General features: G+C 29.5%; 1 protein-coding gene and 1 long non-coding RNA gene across 8 annotated transcripts in view; both read left to right on the top strand.

Annotated features, from left to right (window-relative positions):
• LOC106793410 overlaps positions 1 to 6,398 on the top strand; it is a 16,457-nt gene extending 10,059 nt beyond the window's left edge. The window contains exon 2 of the long non-coding RNA XR_001382416.1: positions 6,032 to 6,398. This is a non-coding gene — a long non-coding RNA (uncharacterized LOC106793410). The remainder of the gene's footprint in view (positions 1 to 6,031) is intronic.
• Positions 6,399 to 7,797: 1,399 nt separating this feature from the next.
• LOC106793335 (potassium voltage-gated channel protein eag-like) overlaps positions 7,798 to 19,685 on the top strand; it is a 68,379-nt gene continuing 56,491 nt past the window's right edge. For all 7 annotated transcript variants that reach the window (XM_014760187.1, XM_014760184.1, XM_014760182.1 and 4 more), the window contains exon 1: positions 7,798 to 8,367. In XM_014760187.1, the coding sequence (XP_014615673.1) occupies positions 8,289 to 8,367 (79 nt within the window). In that variant the 5' untranslated portion in view covers positions 7,798 to 8,288. The remainder of the gene's footprint in view (positions 8,368 to 19,685) is intronic.

Here is a 19,685-nt window from a genome sequence, read left to right as displayed (position 1 = left end):
TCGTAAAAATCAAATATACATGATAGAATATAATTATATATAATAATAATACATATCATAAGTATGAGTTATATAATTGTTATTAATAGTATACTCTAAGTATACTATATTTATATACTTACATTAAAGTATGCACAAAAAGTAACTTATGTATAATACCCAAAATAATTGTATGGATGTTTTAAAGGGTTAAAAGGGTTACGAAAGTAGAAAAGAAAAAAAAAAGAAAAGAAAAAAGATAAATAAATCAAATTGATGTACGCGAGTAGTTCAAAGAAGGAAGTTTTAACGAGATTCTCTTAAGTTAGAAGAAATCGGATAAGGAATAAGTAGATTCGCGTAATCAAACATATATATATATATACACGTAACTACTATTTCTAGTTATACTATTCAACACTTTGAATAATACCTAACTAAGAGAGACAAATGGGCAAAATGGAAAGATTATCTTAGGTTTAACTGAGAGAGATAAGCTTCACAGTTATTCTCGTATTTTCATTAATTTATCAAATCTCAGATGATGTATAAGGGATAAAAGGCTACTCCTTTTTTTGGGGGGGGGGAATATATAATACATTCTCGTATCCTCCTGTCAATATCCTAAAAAATATTCTCCAATATTACTATCTGTATATTTACCTTTACCTCGATTTTTTTTGTCTTTTGTTTTTGTCTTCGATGTAAAGGGATAAAGGGTCACGGACAATGATCGAAGAAAATTTACTCCGAAAAAATAAAAAAAGAGAAGAATGAGGATGATACATTTTTCTTTTTTTCCTTCTTTATACTTTTTGTTATTCTGTACTTATTTTTATGTGTGTGTGTGTGTGTGTTTCTGTCCAATGTGAATAATAAAGTAAACCCTTATAGTTTCTTTTGCATCGAAAAATTTTTTAATATTGTTTCTTTTCTTTTATTTCTTTTACTTTTTCTAGAATAATATTCTTATTAGAGGATATAATCATACTGTGGATACTAGTATTATATATGATAATGTATACGACAATGCTATTATTAAACTATGTTATGTCTGTGCTATATTCTACCTAGTAGCATCCTATATTAGTACTATATTACGTATATGTTAGGCTATTAAATATGAAATGTTCGATTTCGTACTGAAAGTATTCGGAGTAATCGGACGTTTCATAGTTAATGAACTCTATATCACACTATAATTAAATAACGGTATATACAGGGTGGATTTTCAGAATTGACACAGATTAATGTTCTTTGTTTTCTTTCTTGTTTCTTTTTTTTTTAAGTAGAAATAAAAGAAGAAAAATATTGATAGACGTGACGAAAGATGCATTAGAAAATATTTAAAGTACAATGTGGAGTACGTTCGAACACTTGTTGTAAATGAATGTACATTTTCGATATATGAAACGTCAAATATCTCGTGAAGTATTGACAATTTCGATGAGCTTGGTTTATGGTAGAATAATAAAACGGTTCGAGATTGATTGAAAAAACAAAAATTGAGTTGCATTAAAAAAATATAGTACAATTGGTATAGTACACCTGGTGGGGGGTAGGTGCATCTCACCAAAAATAAGGTCATAGGAAGTTAAAACGAATTATGCAATAAATATAAATATAATATTAATAAATTACAGATATAATTACACACATATATATATTGCAAATATTATTATTTATAAATAAAAAAATAATAATAAAAATGAAGATAGGTAGAAAATGTAATTATTAAAATTATAGAGACAAAAATTCTATTAACAATATTTATTACATTGTGTGTGAAATATATTCGTGAGAGATTTGAAGCGGGGTCGATAACGTGCTTGCTCCAGCAATATTTTTACTTTTCTTTTCCTTTCTTTCACTCTTTGTTATACACACATACACACACATACACATACCCATACACTTTCGAGAGACTCTCTCGCGCGCGTTGGCTTGCAAAAACGTTCCCACAAAGGCCGAGTCTCTACGTTATAAAACACAAATTTTCGGAGTTTTTCTATTCGTCGCGCATACAAAAATATACGAGAGATTTCGTGGTGAACTTTTACTAATACTATTTCAACCAATGTCAGTGGAATAAGTTACGCGTTACGAATACTATTCATTGTTATTTATATACGAATCTATTTTTTCGTTTCATTTTTTACATAGGTAGTACATATATACATATATATATATATATATTATAAAATGATCACCAGTAATACAAATAGTAATAGTAATTAAAATAATAATGATTAAGAAAAAATCATATATATAAATGTATCATATAATATATTATATATATATAACACGCAATCAAATTTGCATTCAACTAAAGTGATTTATCTTTTCTTTTTTTTTACCTTTTTTTACCTTCTCTTTTTGTTTTGTCTTTTATATTCAAGTATTTATTTTTCTATCACTCTCTCTCTCTCTTTCTCTTTCCAAACTTGGTTGGTTTTATCTGAAGTACGATACACACTTTCACGTTGATCGGCTCGTCTCAACGGGGTCATTTGGCGATAATGTAGGTGATGTGGCATGAACCACCGACTGAGCAAAAGCGTTTTCGAGGGGTTGAACAGGGGGAGGACGGAGGCGGGGGTTTTGAAGGATCGATCGTTCTCCGGAGATGATGGCAAAAAAAAAAAAGAAAGAAAGAAAGAAGGAAGAATAAGAAGAAGGAGAGAAACAGAGAGAGAGAGAAAAAAATTAGGAAAGAAAAAGAAGAAGAAGGTGAAATGGGGTGGGGGAGAAGGAGGGGTGTGGAGGTGGGGTGGTTGGTAAAGAGCACAAGAGTGTGCCAAAAAGCTCATCCTCGACAAGAAAAAAAAAAAAAGAAAAAAAAAAAATGACGGGACACCAACACTCGAATACTTCGTTCCTCTTTAGAAAGGAGAGAATACGTATTAAAGTACGTACGCGTAAGGAATCGAGGTAACCTCTTTCTACGGGCTTGAACACCACCCCTCCGACCCCTCTCCACCCTCTTACCAACCCCCTCCTCTTACTCCTCCTCCTCCTCTTTTTTCTCTCCCAATTTCTTTCTTTTAAAACTCGAAGTGTAGAAGAAAATCCTCCCTAAAATCGTTTCCGACCAATTTCTACTGCTGGCTATTCTTCTCTCTCTCTCTCTTTCTCTCTGTCTGTCTCTCTCGCGAACTAATATTTGATCCTTTTTTTTTTTTATCTTCTTATTTCTTTATTTCTTATTTCGTATTTTCCTTTTTCTTCCCCGCCTTCGAATAAATTTTGTATATTCGATCAATCCGATGATTATTTTCTTTTTTTTTTTTTTCTCTTTATAAAATCGATATAATTAACAAATTATTTGTATATTTGAAAAAGATAATGTTAGATTGGATAGATATTTTCTATTATAATGAAATTTTGTTTTCCATTTGACACATATCACATAAATTATGAATATTATTATATTAAAATTTTCGTCAAGAGAGAATTAAATGTATAATATTATGTTAATTATTGTTTTTTTTTTATGTTTTCTTTATTCCTTTTGTTAATTCTTCGATTCGTTTTCTATCATTCAAAATTTGAATTGACAATTTTCAATATAATATGGAAAATGTTGTTCTCTTGGAATCAAAAAAAAAAACGAGAGAATAATAATAGTAATCGTGAAACTTTATCAAGTAAAATGTTGTTTCATTGAAATTGCTTACGGTTGTCGAGCATTGGCTTTTAATTAGAAACTTAATTTAAATAGAGAATATCCGTAGACTCCTCACGTATACATAAGAGTTACCTATACACGTATATATATACTTACACTTTCTTAAATTGGATATACGTATTATAAGTTCTCGGAACTTTTAAAAGGTTTCCACGTATCACGTTGTGCATTTATCGTGTTTTTTTTTCCACCCCCTCTCCCCTCCACCCTTCCCTTCGACGCGAAAAAGTCAAGTAACAATATTTTTCAATATCAATTCGATTTTTTTCTATACCTTTAATTGAATTTTATTCATTTTCTTTTCTTTTTTTTTTTTTTTATATTCAAACACCGTGTGTCATTATTATTATTATTATTATTATTGTCATCGTCATTGTCGTTTTTGTAGTTTATTTTTATTTATTTTTTTTGTAAATTATATTTTATCGATACGTTTATTAATTTAATAAATATATTTATGTATATATATATATATATAATATGATTAGGGATAAAAATGAATGAAAAAAATGAATAATCGTATCGCTTAGGATCGGTCAACGAGAGGGATGAACGATAAAAGCGTCGAAATAATAAGTCTTCCCTCGAGATTTCCTTGAGTTTAGAAAAGCTTGTTAAAAGCTCAAACCTGAGGGATACCTTTCAAACGGTTTTAAAGAATCCTCCTTGATTCGAGTGTGTGCCGCCGTTTTTTTCTCTTCTTTTTTTTCCTTTTTTTTCCTTTTTTTTTTATTTATAAACGAAGGATATTTGATACTCTTACGAGTGTTTTCGATAGTTTCGTCAGCAACTCTACTTGGCTTTTCAAAGAGACAATTCTCCCTTTATTTTTTGTTCAAACCTAAAAATAAAAATAAAGTGAAAAGAAAATAAAACACTACAATAAATAAATAAATAAATAAATAAATATAATACATATGGACTCGTGGAAAAGTAAGTATAAGTCAAAATGTAACTGAAAGTAAATCTCGTTAAAAAATGTACGTAAGTATAATACTTATCTGACTGAATCCAATAGGAAAGTTTTAAGAAAAAATAAAACAAAGAGTATAGAGAAGACATAATATATATATCTATATATAATATATAGAATATATAGAAAGAGGGGGTAGAAGGGGGAAAGAAAGAAAGAAAAACAAAACAAAACAGGATTTTGTGTAAGCATAACAGCGAAGACCAAACGTGAGGTTTAGAGTTTTACTTACGTACATGTGACATTTCATCGGCTTTGAATTTCAAATAGATCGACTACTGGGGCTACGTAAACGTTCGGAAAGTCTGCTAGTATTGTTCAAGGCCATCTTATGGCTCCAATACCTATATCTACATACTTTTTTTTAAAATGATTCTTGCTTATTTTCACGAATGTGGAAATTACTATTCAGGATAAATATAATCTAAATATTGTAACATATAATATTTGTTTGATTTATTTAAATAATATTTGAATATAATAATAATATTAATATTTTCATCGATGTATCATAAATATGAAATATACAGGGTGATCAATCAATCAATTAATGTTGAATATCTTAAATATCATTTGTTATTTTTTTAAAATACACGTCAAATGTTTTAAGGACAAAAATTGAACGATTTAATTGGGACTGATGAAAATATTTGTTGTTAATACAATGAAGGATCCCCTTTATTTTTTTTTTATATATATAGAATTATTATTTAATTGTTAAATATCTCGATTTTTTTGTTTTGTTAAATAAATGGATTAAGGCCACACACTTTCGAAAATAAATAAATAATATATATATATTTATTGAAAATTGTTTATTTTTTTTCTTTCTTTTTTTTCTGCGATTGCAGAATACGTGATACGCAGAGTGACATTATTAGCAACGGGTTGGGTCTACTCGAAAGTGAACCTTTTAGCGAGGGAAAAACTTGAAAGCATCGATCGAAAAAGGGATGAACTACTTATTTACTTTGGCACACGACCTTCTTACGTTATTAGAACGATTATTCTTTACGGTATCGTTCCAAATCGAGAATTCGAGTTCAATTTTTCGTAATAATTTTTCTCCCATTTTCTTTTCTTTTTTCCTTTTTTCTTTTTTCTTTCGTCGAGAAGAAAAATATTCTATCCTAACGATATTCGCGAGATACGAGTGTACGTAATAACATTGAGTCGAAAAGTTTTTGGGAGAAAAAATAAGTAATGGGGGAAAAACTTTCACGAGCTTTTCATTTCTATTTACAAGTTTACGAAAAGTTACCTATAATAACATAATTTATTATACTTCTTATATATACATGTCACATTATTATAATACATAGATCTGTCATGTCGTGAACATTGGGAAATGAAAACGAGAAATAAATAAACATTGTAATATTATTTTACAGGAAGAAGAAAGGAGAGAGAAAAAAGAAAAGAAGAAAAGAAAACGGGATATCGGGGATCGAGTTTGCGAGGTTGTGTTGAAGATTTCTGAAATCTGGGAGGATCGAAAAAGAAGAAGAACAGTCCTTTGAAAATAGGCCGGACAAGGATAAAATAACTAAAACGATAAGAGTAAAGTACAAGAAGCCAAAGAAGACGAAGAAAAAGAAGAAGAAGAAGAAGAATAAAAAAAAAAAAGATAAGAAAGAAATATAGTGTGTCAATTATCGAATAATAATAGTACCAGCAGCAGTAACAGCAGTAACAGCAGCAGGAAAGAGTAGTAAAAGTTAAATCGTTACGATGTGATCGTACGTTTAAGGTAAAAGAGAAAAAAAAAAAACAAGAAAAAAAAAGGGCTTCTCCAGCCAGGTTCTTCACTGGCAAGGGATGTCCTCCTCAGCGGGCACGAGTTGCACGGACGCCGAGGAGGACTCCGAGGATGTGGAGAACGAGGTCGTTGAAACGAGGCCTGCTTCGTTGTTTGCCCGTTTTCCGTCTTCGTCGTCGTCGTCATCTTATTCGGCCACGTCATTGTCATCATCGGCATCGTCGTTTAAGATCAAAACAAGAAGAAGAAGAAGAAAATCAACGCCGCCGTCGTCGTCGTTGTTCTTTTTATTATTATCATCGTCAGTTTCATCAATACCAGCAGCAACAGCAACAACAACAACAACAACAACAATATCAACACCAGCACCAACAACAAAAGAAACAAAAACAGAAGTATTGTCATCGTTGTCATCGTCATCATCGTCACCCTCCTCCTATTCATCGTCATCTACTATTATTACGTCATCAAATTCCACGGCCAGCCTTAGTAATAGCTCGGCCAATCGCGTGGAAGGACTGCGGTTAGATGGGTCAGTGTTCTTGTTTGGCACGTATCCATCAACAGCAGCACCAGCAGCAGCACCAGCAGCAAGATCAGACCAAGGGGAATTTACGATCGTATCCTAAAAGAGAACTCGATTCTTGGCTCACCTATTTATACTATTACTATAAAAATAACAACAACAACTGCAACAACTGCAGCAACTGGAACAACAAGTATTATTGCGACTACTACTACTACTATTACTACTACTACTACATCATTATTAATATCTTCTATCTATTTCTTTATTCCTCAAACTATTCCTTGGTTATCCGATCGATCTTTGTCCTCGTCATCGATGAGACTACTTTCTTAGTCATCTTGGGCCATAAAACTGGGCCAAAGGTCATCGTCCTTCTATCGATCTATCTTTCCCTTCTATTCTTTTCTTCTTCTTCTTCTTGTTCTATCTTAAATCTTTCTATTACTATTCCGTCGTTAAAAAGAAATAAGGTATTACTATTACCAGCAAGTAAACCTTCGTTTTTCTTATCTGGCAACACTGCGATGTCGCGTGGGAGGGAGACAATCTTCAGGTGACGAAAGAAGCGTCACGTTCTCCTTTTATTATTTTTCTTTTTATTCCTCGTCCTGGTCCTATCCCTTATCCTATTTATCCTACTTATCCTTATCTTCCACCTTATCCATCTTCTTCTTCTTCTTCTTATTCTTCTTATTCTTCTTATTCTTCTTATCCAATCCTTTACCATATTCCACAACCTGCGTGTATATATCACGATTTCGGAGTATATATCTCGATGATTCGGCCAACGGCGATGACGATGACCTTGATGATAATGATGATTATGATGAAGATGAAGATGATGATGTTGTCGTCAATGACGATGATGATTATGACGATGATGATGACGATGATGATGATGATGATGATGATGATGATGATGATGATGGTGATGACGACGACGATGGATTCTCGTTTTGGGATATCGCGAGTGTGCCAGTAGTAGTGGTGACGTGTGTGAACAAAGAAGGGAAAGGGTGAAAAGGGTGAAAGGGTGAAAAAGGGAGGGTGTGAGAGAGAGAGAGTGAGGAAGGGAGAGAGAGAGAGAGAGAGAGAGAGAGGGAGGGACAAACAAAAAAAGGAAGGAAGAGAAGAAGGAAGGAAGGAAGGAAGGGAAGAAAAAAGGGCTGCTGCAATGCGGTGCTCAAGGTACCAGCTCGAGTTCCTCCTCGTCCTCGTCGTCGTCGTCGTTGTCGTCGTTGTCATCCTTTTGGTCCTCCTCCTCCTCCTCTTCGTCCTCCTCGTTATCGCACAGCCGAGTTCCTCCTGATAGTCATCTCGCTACGACCACGGTCAAGGATCGTTAAACGAAGATAGAAGGATGCCAGGGGGCCGTAGGGGCCTGGTAGCCCCCCAAAATACGTTCCTCGAGAACATCATCAGACGTAGCAGCAGTCAACGTGAGTCGATACATTTTTATTGTTATTATTATTATTATTATTATTATTATTTGTTATTTGTTAGGGTGAACCAAATGTTCGTGTATTCATTCTACTAAATTTACTTATTTGAAAATATTAATACATTGATATTTATTAATATTGAAAATTTGTCATATTAAAATTGAATTATTTTAGGGATACACGAAAATATTGTCAACATATATGTATTGTTAAAATTGTGATAACATATTTTGGTTAATATATAATTTTAAGAATTTTGATAGAAATCATGCACTTTTCGCAAAACTAGTATTCTCGTTTTCCAACGACAACGTGTTTCTTTAATTTTTGGTTCAACCTAATAAATGTTTATTTAGGGATCAATTATTTGTTATATTATACGTATATGTATGTGTTAACGTGAAAGAAAATTTCATATGGTTGTTTGGTGTGTATGTCAAAAATATTAATGTATTAGAATAAATTCAAATATTCGGTCTTTCGTTAAAGTATTTGTTATATGCGTTGACAAGCAACCATGGGAATTTTGACATTATTCAATTTTTCGGTCTTTCATGATAACAATATATATATATATATGTTACAATTTTTCAAATGCATTAGATGCGATGTTCGATATTATTATAATACAAATTATAATATTATTTAAGATATTTGCTTTTCGTTTTCAAAATTTCTGCATTTTTCATTATTATACAAATGGGAGGGGTTAACGTTAATAGAAAATAAAATACGTGAAAAGATGAAACGGGGATTAATGTTAAAGGAAAAGGGGAAGGAAGATCGAAGGTTCAATATATTTAACCACGTGAATTTTATTTTTTAATCCCATCGGACCCGAAACGGCAGACGTGTGTTATTTTAAGACACGATCCTATATTAATTATAACACTTAATGGGAATCGATATGGTGTGTCATAACGGGGGATAATCCTTTTTGCAGTTCACTGCAACATACATGACACACATATACTTCTCAAAAAAAGGAAAAAAAAATAAAAAAGGAAAAGATGATGTAAATGGTAAAAAGTTGATTGGTCGTGCAATCATTGACGCGAAACTAAAGTGTCATTTTAAACGCATCTCATTCGCGAGTACTACTTCGAAATGACGAATGAGTATCGTTGAATTGTGACTCGGTGATGCGAGTACGATGAAAATTCGCGAGGTTCTGTTTGATGCATTTCTAGTTTCCAAGAGAAAGAGAAAGAGAAAGAGAGAGAGAGAGGTATCAATCGAGGGTCGAAGGTCAATGATGAATAAACCTTCTCATCCTTCTCATCTTGTGTCGTGAAAGAGTCAAACCAACCGAACGAATGCATCTCCTTCGTTGTCGGCCCATTAATCGAAATTAGACGAATTTTCAAGAGAGTATTGTTCTCATAGATTTTTATCATCTTATCAACGATATATATCTTCTCTTATTTCTTTTTAATTATTATACCAAAATTATAATCTCTTCAGATTTTATAGAAATAAGAAAATAGGAACATCAGGGTTTCTTTTTTTTTCTTAGAAATTTTTGAAAATAATTTATCAATGTTTCGATTTTTAATTTGAAATTTATTCGTATTGGATTTGTTAAGAAGAATATATTTAATAATTCTCGAAGAGTTTAACGAAACTTTTTTTATATTTTTCTTATCAATACGATAGAATATAAACTTTGAAAGAAATATAAATTTTATTTAGAATTTTTCTCGTTAGAATTTAAGACAGATCTAGTACCGTGTATAGTCTCCATTTCTTAGATAATATTTAACGATTCGTAAGATCGTAATAAAACAATAAAAATATTATTCGTCGTCGAGATAAAGTTTGAAATAGTTGAAAAGAATCAAAAATGAGGATACAAGACTGGAAAGATGCCAAAAAATTTGGACACGAGGAGTAGTCGTTGAAATTGTGCGTGTAATTCGATTCGAAGGATTGATATATATAATATATATAAAAAATTGTAAAAGTAAAAAGAATTTATTGTAAAATATTTCCTCGGTCCATTCGTTCGTATCATATTTATTTATTGGTATCAAAATATTTGAGAATATATTTTAGAGTGGAATTTTGGGACGGCCGTTTACCGCGAATTCTATTTTCACGTCCATTTTCTGCGCTAACGGTAGACTCGACTATCCTCCATTTCCATTCCCCTTAATAGGTATTTCCGAATTGAATACGAACAGTAATAGTGTAGTGATCGAATCACTGTTTTACAGATTTTACTTTCTATTACGAAACTTTTACCCATTAATTAATAACAATTGAGAAAAAGTTTTTTTTTTCTATTCCGTTAATGAAATCAATCTCAAATTTTATTTCTCAAGAATAAGAAGATGTTTTATATTATCTCCGTTAACGTAGATTATCGAATTTATCTTTATTTTTAATCGATGATTAAATTATTATTTTCAATTTTCTCATTTTAAAACTGGAGACACTTTTTCCAATATCATATTTATCGCAAACTTATAGATCGTTTATTATTTAATTATCGATTATTTAATCTGGAGCGTATTTCTCGTACGTCGAAAGAAATTTTTCGAATTTTTTACTTCATCGACTTTATTTTCTTTTTCGTTTTTTGAAGAAAATAAAAAACAAGTGAATTTTGTATTTCTCAAGAGAATACGCAAAGTTCGATTTTCTTTCTATTCCCATTTTTTTTTCTTCTCTCTCTCTCTCTTTCTCTCTTTTGATTCGTCAATAGTTAGTCGAGAACCCAAGGGAGAAGTTCGACTTTCGTGTAATCGATAGACTACTTCCGACCAACGTAGAAAATAGATTTTTCTTAACCAAGGACATTTTTAACGATAAAATAGAAAAATAGCTATAAACGAAAAACACCAAAACGAAACGAAACGAAAAATAGAAAAGTGAATATAAATATAAAACATTTGACAGTGGAAGTAACAAGGAAGGTCAAGAAATTTTGTTAATAAATTCGCATAACGCGTTAAGACCTTCTGATTTTGATTAATTATCTTATGTATTATACAATTCCATGCTTGAAACATTCAAAGCTTTTGCAAAAAGCATTTTATTTTTCGAGCCGGCCGAGCGTGTTATTCGAATATATTAAAAATACCGTGAAACGAGTTCAACTTCCTACTTCTTTCTTCTTCTTCTTCTTTTCTGTTCCTTTTTTTTTTTTTCTTGTTTTAACTCAACGCGTTTAATATTATAAATTATACGCGTGTGTATATATTACATGTGTTGGTAATAATAACGTTTAATTCATTTCCACCCCCAAAAGAAATTCGTACAAATTCTTTTTATTTTAACATACTTGAACGAAGAAAATGTTAATATAAAAAAAAAAGAAAGAACAGTTCTGTAACCCTAACAAAAATAAAACTGATAAAAATTAATCGAAAATAATAATAATTCGTTTCTTCCAATAGTCACGTTTCTCAATTAATTTTATTGTATTAACAGAATTATATTGTATTTATTTACTTATTTTTTTCTTCTCCTTTTGTAATATCTCACTAAACAAGGACGTTATAAGGATAATTAATGCGAGCTAGGAATAAAAAAACAAAAAAAAAAAGAAGATAAAAGAGTGAAATAGGAAATACGACGACGAGGAGCGGCGGAGGGGGATGGAAACGATCAAATTAAATAATCTTTGTCGCGACTAAACGTTTTCCCTTTGTACGTTTCATTTTTCACGATCAGAAATATAATTATAAAGTTCAAATTGTTGAGCGTGCGTTAAATGGGGGTAGAAAACAAGGGAAGTTCACAGAAATAAAAGAAGAAAGGAAGAAAGGAAGAAAGAAACCCGATAAACGTGACACTTTTCTATTTTTTTCTCAACTAATGCTCGTCTTTCGAGTATCATCATCCGGTTATGCAAATGATTTTTTCCATTTTCGTCATGGAATGGTTGAAAATACGGGGATACGATGTTTGAGGTCAAACGAACCGCGGAATCGATATTGCAAGCCGCGGTTCTATTTTTGCAAAGGAAGATTAATTAAAAACGTTAATTCATACTTTATACACCCCCCACCACCCCTCTTTATCTGTTTTTACACTTTATCGAAAGAATAATATTTTGTAGAAATTATTGGACATTATATCGGTTGGTAAAATAATACACATAAAATAATATTATGTTTAATAATTTTTATACAAGATTTTGGTAGATCTTATATTGGAGACACATTGACATAATTTATTTTGGATTATATATTGAAAATTATTTTCGTTAATTATAGGAATGATTTAATTGAAATAATCTCATCGTATTGTTTTTCTTTTTTTTTTAATAATATTTTATATCGTACGATATCTTTTTGATTTTCATTCTATATTTTTATAATAATATTTTTTATTATATATATATATATGTATGTGTGTTAGTTCATATAAGAAATAAAATACGTAAATATAATCTTTCGCAATATTATATTGATCTTTAATAGAAAATATATAATAACAATTCTCATATAAAACGCGTATTTTTCCTACAGGACGAATTTTTACAATGGGTCAAAGGATATTGCGATTACTATTAACATACAAAACGAATATTCCTGTAATGTACAATGAAATGTTCAAGCATTTGAAAATTAAATTTACTTTAATCGAACGTTACACACAAATCGTTTTAAGTCGCTTATTAACAATTTCTTTATCTTTCGCAATAATTATTTGTATCTTTTGTATTTTTATTTCGCGTAATAATATAATTGTAAATTATTGACAAAATCTTCGTACAACGAGTAATATATTAATATTAATCACGTTATAACGTTACGCCTATTATAAAAATAAGAAATAAGAAAAAAGAGACAGAGAGAGAGAGAAAAAACAAATTGAATAAAATCAATGAAGTAAATCGGTTTTTTCTTATTAAAAAAAAAAAAAAAAAGAAAATAAAACCACTTTAGCAAAAATATACGCACATTCCTTTCATACACATCTATTCATCATTTTTTCCGTAACCTTTTTGTCATATATTTTCTCTCTCTCTCTCTCTTTTTTTTTTTTATTCTTCGACTCGTACGCGCTGAAACGCGGTAGGAATGAATTAACTAGCTTTGAGAGTTCCCAAGTAGTAGGGTTGTCACGTACAGCATGAGATGCATAAATGCATAGACGCGTGCATCCCTCTTACTCTCTCCTCCCTCAGCCCCACCCACACCTCACCGTTTCTCTTTCTTTCACATACACATTGCATTATACTACATATACATTAAAGAAAGATCTCTGAGATAGTGTGTTGGTTGGTATATTCGCATCTTGGTTTGAAAAAAAAAAGAAAAAGAAAAAGAAAAAAAAAATGCTAGTGAGAAAATTATGACTGGCCCTTTCTAGGGACTGGTAAAAGCACGTCCTCTCGTAATATTCGCTCGTGTAACTCCTTGAGAAAAGAGGAACGAGCCCGAAGGTGTGGGAAAGAGTGGGGTGGGGTGGGAAGAAAAGGGAAGAGAAGGAAGGGGGTGAAGAACCTACTACTTTTCGTATACTAATCCATTTCGTAGGTACTTTTACTACTTGCTGGTGGTGTTGATGCACACAGTTGATGATAGCACTTATTCTTTCTTCCGCGTATCAGCCATCTTGAGGGTCGTTGGCATATAAGATTGCCAAGGTGTCGATCTTGTTCACGGATAAAATTAATCCTTCAGTTATCTTTTTATTGAAGATTTAAGATTGGTAAAGTAGATCAGTAACCTTTGATGATATATTTTAAAATAATGAAATTTCATTTTTAAATTATATTAACACATAGATATAGTGAGATCATTTTAATACGATCAAAATTTGTACTTGATTGATTTTGTGCGAACAATTAAATGAATTCAATCAATTTTTGTAGTATTATTATTATTATTATTATTATTATTATTATTATTATTATTATTATTATTAATATAAATATGTATCGTAGGGGGAAATTGGACATTAAAAAGAACTAGAACTTAGTTTTGATTAAATTGGACGTTACAAAACTAAGTTCTAGTTCTTTTTAATGATTGATTAAATTGGACGTTACAAAACTAAGTTCTAGTTCTTTTTAATGTCCAATTTCCCCCTACGATACATATTTATTAATAATTTTATTTTTGGACGAGAGAAATAACTCATTTAATTATTATTATTATTGTTCTATGTAAAAAAGAAAATTGTTTGATTGTTTAGAAAAATTTTTTACTCCATTAATCTTTTTATATTTTTCCTTCTACTTCTTCTTCTTCTTATTCTTATTCTGAAGATCTTATCAATAATTTCTATCAAACTAGATTATTGTTGAGAATTCGTTGGGATTTGTTAAAACGAATGGAAACGAGTTTAATTAATTAATAAGTTCATGAACATAATTAATCCTATTTCTTCATTCGAGAATCACGATGAGAGAGAGAGAGAGAGAGAGAAAATCATTAACCTTTCTTCTGATACTCCATAATTATTCTTCTACTTTTTATTTTACTTGGAAACAAAAGAAAAAAAGTGTGGGGGGGGGAGAAAGTAGAGACGAGATTTAAAATTGTTTAACTAATTACTCGATTCTTTGGTTTCTCTCCTATCTCCTCCCCATAATCTTATCGATGATTTCCATCGAATTAAATTCCCGTTGAAATTTTATTGATTGTATAAGCGACAAGAAAAAAAAAAAGAAAAGAAAGAAAAAAAAATAAAAAAAATTCGTACGAATAATTCATTGAATCAATTTGATTATATCAAGGAAGTAATGTTTTTAACGTAACGTTTAATTATTGTCGTCAGAAAAAAATAAAAAAAATGGCAAAAAATACCATCGTTATATTAAGAACGATTTTTCTTTTTATTTTTTTTTTTTTTATACTCAATGTGACGTATTATTAGTTTATTTAGGTTCTTCTTATAAATATTCTTCTTATAAAAATTCTTTTTATAAAAATTCTTCTTATATAAACGAAATATATATTCTCTTCTTATTATTATGATTTAAAATTGAAATTATCGTGGTAGGAAACGTTGGTAATTATACACGCGTCATAGCGAAGAGTTATGTCAGAACTGTCAAGTTTAAATCGTGTTTCAACTTTCGAGTTACTTAACATATATACATAAATACATATATCCTGTTTATATTTTCTCTTTTTGTAGTTGTTTAACGTGAAAGTACGTTGATATTGTCGCGAAAAAGAAAATTACGTAGCTTGAAACATTGTCGGATAAGTAATATAATCCTTTTATATAAATCTACATTGTTTCATGTATATATATATATATATATATATATTATTTTTCTTTTTTAACAAATTATAATATAAAAACAAATATATCATACGAATATTATATGAAATATAATTAAGAAATTTTCGCTAAAGCATATGAATGGAATTTTGTTATATACTTTAACTCTAATTGTTTTTTTTTTTTTTAGATATACCTAGATAATATTTAAATTTACGAGAAACGTGATTATTAATCTTTCTATCGTTGAATTATTTTACAATAAGAATGAAAAGTTCATTGGTAGTTATTAAAAATCAATTACTTTTTCATTCCCCCAAGAGAAATTAATTTTTAATATTAAATTGTTTTTCCTTTTTATCAATCTGTACAATTAAAAAGCTTCGTAACTTTTGACATGTTATATTTTTTTATAATTATAATAATAATAATAATAATAATAATATAAAAAAAGAATAGAAGCTTTTATAATTATAAATCTCGAAAAGTTCGTACAAATTTTATATCGAAAATTTAATTACAACGTTGTTATATTTTGTTATTATTTGTTCTTTTTTTTACGTATAAAATATTGACATTTATTTTTCTAACATGTGCAACGAATAATAAAAGTATTCGAAACACTCGTGTTCCTATTATTATAAATATTATATAATATTTAAAGCAACAACTTTTCCAAATCTATTAAAAACAATAAAATATAATACACAAACATACATTAATATAAATTGCAATATAATATTTGTAATATTATCATTTAACAAAACATTTCAACAATTTATTAGAGATTAGTTTTACGCATATAAAAATACCTATAATGATTAGTATCATTTTAACGTATAATAAATAAATATGCTATATTTTCGAATGAACCAATAACCTTAAATACGACGCAATAATTATTATTTCCAAATATATATATTTACAGAATAAATTTAATAACTCACTAATACGAAGAGAAAAAAAAAGTAAATCGAATAAATAAGTAAAGGGGATTGTATAACGAAATACATTTTTCAATTTAAACAATAAATAACGTAAAACCTGATCGCGAAATCGGGTTACGAAGGAAACATAGTGTGTGTATGTTCTAATACACGCGTAATATATGTGTCCCTGTGTGTATACACACACACACACAGAGGTACAAAACAATGCTGATTACACGTCGCCTAAGCTCTTACCATCGATTTGCATATTAATCAATTCCTAGCCGCGCGTACGTTTGCACGTTCGTTGACTTGCAATTAAACGAAAATTCTCTTTCTCTTTTGTGTGCATTGAAAAAAAGAAAAAGAAGAAAAAAAAAAAACTTCATTCAATGATATGTGTGAAAAGCTCGCGTTTGCTACCATTCATACACGCGGGTGCACACATACATAACACACACACATGCGCACGAGCAACCCCTTTCTTTTTACGCGCTTTTTACATCACCGTTTCTTACAAAAGAAATTTTTGCAAAATAGAAATTTTTAACTTCTATTATAACCACTTTTCTTTTTTCTTTTTTTTTTTTTCTGCAAGCAATAATATTCCGTTATTATCTTGTTCTGTGTAAAAAATGTTTAAATAAAAAAATAATAAAACACAAGAAGGGAGGGGGGAAAAGACGACGATAGGATTCGAATGTTTTACAGTTAAAAATTTTAAACGTTCATTTTTTTTTTCTTTTATTTTTTTCCTACAAAGCGTGTATCCTACGTACTTTCGTAATCTAGTTTTATTTCTCGGGATTTGTTTTTTTTTTTTGTACGATTATATTTGTAGTAGTCGTAGTAGTAGTAATAGTAATAACAGAAGTGGTAGTAATAATAATAATAATAATAATCATCATCATTATACCAAGCTTTGAGAAAGTAATTACAGTCAGAGCTTGTAACACGTGAATGTAACCAACTATGATTATCCTTACTTTTTGAATAAAAGTACTAGGTATAGTATACATTACACTAGGATGTAAAACGAGTTTCATCTACGTTGTTTGAATTGGAAACGTGATTAGAAAGATTATATCGTTTTTTCGATATATCATACTTGTGTTAAGTTGAATCAAAAATTTGTGAGTTATTAAAAATGAATATTTGCAAATGAAATTTTACAAATAACAATTCATTATTATACAGTTTTTAACATAATTTGTAACACAATAATTTGATTCACCTAAAATTTTTATTTTAAAAAAAAAAGTACGTAATCTGTAATTCGTGTTAATACTTTGCATCGTAAATAATTTGTATATTTTATCGATTTACGAATAAAATATTAACGAGTTATGTTAAAAATTATCAAACAGCAATTATAAAATTTCTTTACGATGCGTAGAAAAAATATTGAAAATATATATATAAAAGAAAGAAAGAAGGAAAAAGAAAAAAACAAAAATGTAAATCAAAAGAATATCGTTCGATCGTTTCGTTCGAGGTAAAAAAAACAAAAAGAAAAAGAATAAAAAGAAAAATCGAGCACGACGAAAAAGGATTGAAAAGAAAAATGTTAGGAGAAAAGTGTCCGGAGGCTAAAAAATAAATTCAAAGATTTTGATGGCTGGCTGGCTGACTGGTTGGTTGGTTGGTTTGCTGGTTTGGTTACTGGTTTGCTGGTTTACTTTACTCGCTTGCTTGCTTGCTAGGTTAGGCTATGCCTTTAGCAACAGAATTCTTAAAATCGTCTCTGATACTTGCTTTTTACGTTAACGTATCCAGTTTCTCAAAAAAAAAAACAAAAAAAAGGAAGTCTCTTTTACCCGAGACCCCTGTCAGGACGTTTTTTCTTTTCCCCTTTAAGGGATGGAAAAATTCCAAACGTTTGATGGTTTTAAATTTACTACCAGAGATCTTTGTGCTGCCGTGATTTCTGCAAGATGAAGTAATCATCTTTCTAAAGATCTTCTTCTTCTTCTCTTCTTATTCTTCTTCTTCTTTTCTTTTTTTCTTTTTCTTTTTAATCATAAGAGAAATTTCTACGAAGAAATATAAATGGTTATATTCACATTTTGTTTTCATATAATTATACTCGGATATAACTTGAGAAATAATTTCATCTTACGTTTCATATATTATATTATCATTTTATTATTAATATTAAATATTATTTAAATTTTTATCTAACATTACCAATCCTTTACCCTGTTAAACAGAGTAACGTTATACATAAATGATTAAATATCATAATAAATATAATTGTTTTTTTCGTATAACTATTACTAAATAATTTGTAAAATAATATAGGACAAGATTGATCGAAGAAAATAATATTATTATTGTATATTATTATACGTGAATACAATATTATTACAGAATAACAATCTTAGACAAACAAAATATTTTATAAAAATAATTTAATAAGAATTATATATACAATCGTGTAATAAATTGTTAACGTTAACTTTATCATTCTAAACATTGGTTTTGCAAATCCGAGAAACCATTAAAACCTGCAGTACACTGCAGTCGCACGTATTGCATTGTCTGTGCATAGGTAGAAATGCATCCAAATTACAAATAGGATTTTAAGATTCTTTCAATTAAATTCCTGTAAAATAATATACTTAATATACATTGTTTTTATGTTCGACAAAAGTATTCAAAAAATAAAATAAAATAAAAAATAAAATTAAATAAAAATAAAGGGTTATTAGAAAGGTAGAAAAAAAGAAAAGTTTTATTATAATGATCGACCTCGAATCGAAAAATAACTATTGTTGATAGTTTAACATGGTCGATAGCTTTAGCGTGACTAACAATTTCAACTTTTCGAGAAGCTATTAAATGCGGAAGTATTTGATGCAACTTCATTAAACTCTGTGGATGTTCGTTCTCTCGTTTGGGCCAAATGTAACGACACATACATACACACATATACATACATACGTACATATATGTATATATTGTACTTATATATACCTTACCGATGCCATGGTACTTAGAAAATCTACGAAACGTTATAAGCATCCTAAAGCTCGTTAAATTCATACTAGTTATGTTATAGGTTATCATACTCAAACGCAATGTCGTAAAAATTTATTATAGTATTTTTATTATTTATTTTCGTTTCATTAAAATTTGTCTACTTTTTCAATTCATATTTTTAATATATATATATATATATAATAATATAAATAA

The sequence above is a fragment of the Polistes canadensis genome, unplaced genomic scaffold (genome assembly GCF_001313835.1).
Source record: "Polistes canadensis isolate GaletaPanama2010 unplaced genomic scaffold, ASM131383v1 scaffold_13, whole genome shotgun sequence".
In the NCBI taxonomy this organism is placed as follows: Eukaryota; Metazoa; Arthropoda; class Insecta; order Hymenoptera; family Vespidae; genus Polistes; species Polistes canadensis.
This window is presented reverse-complemented; position numbering and strand designations above follow the sequence as displayed.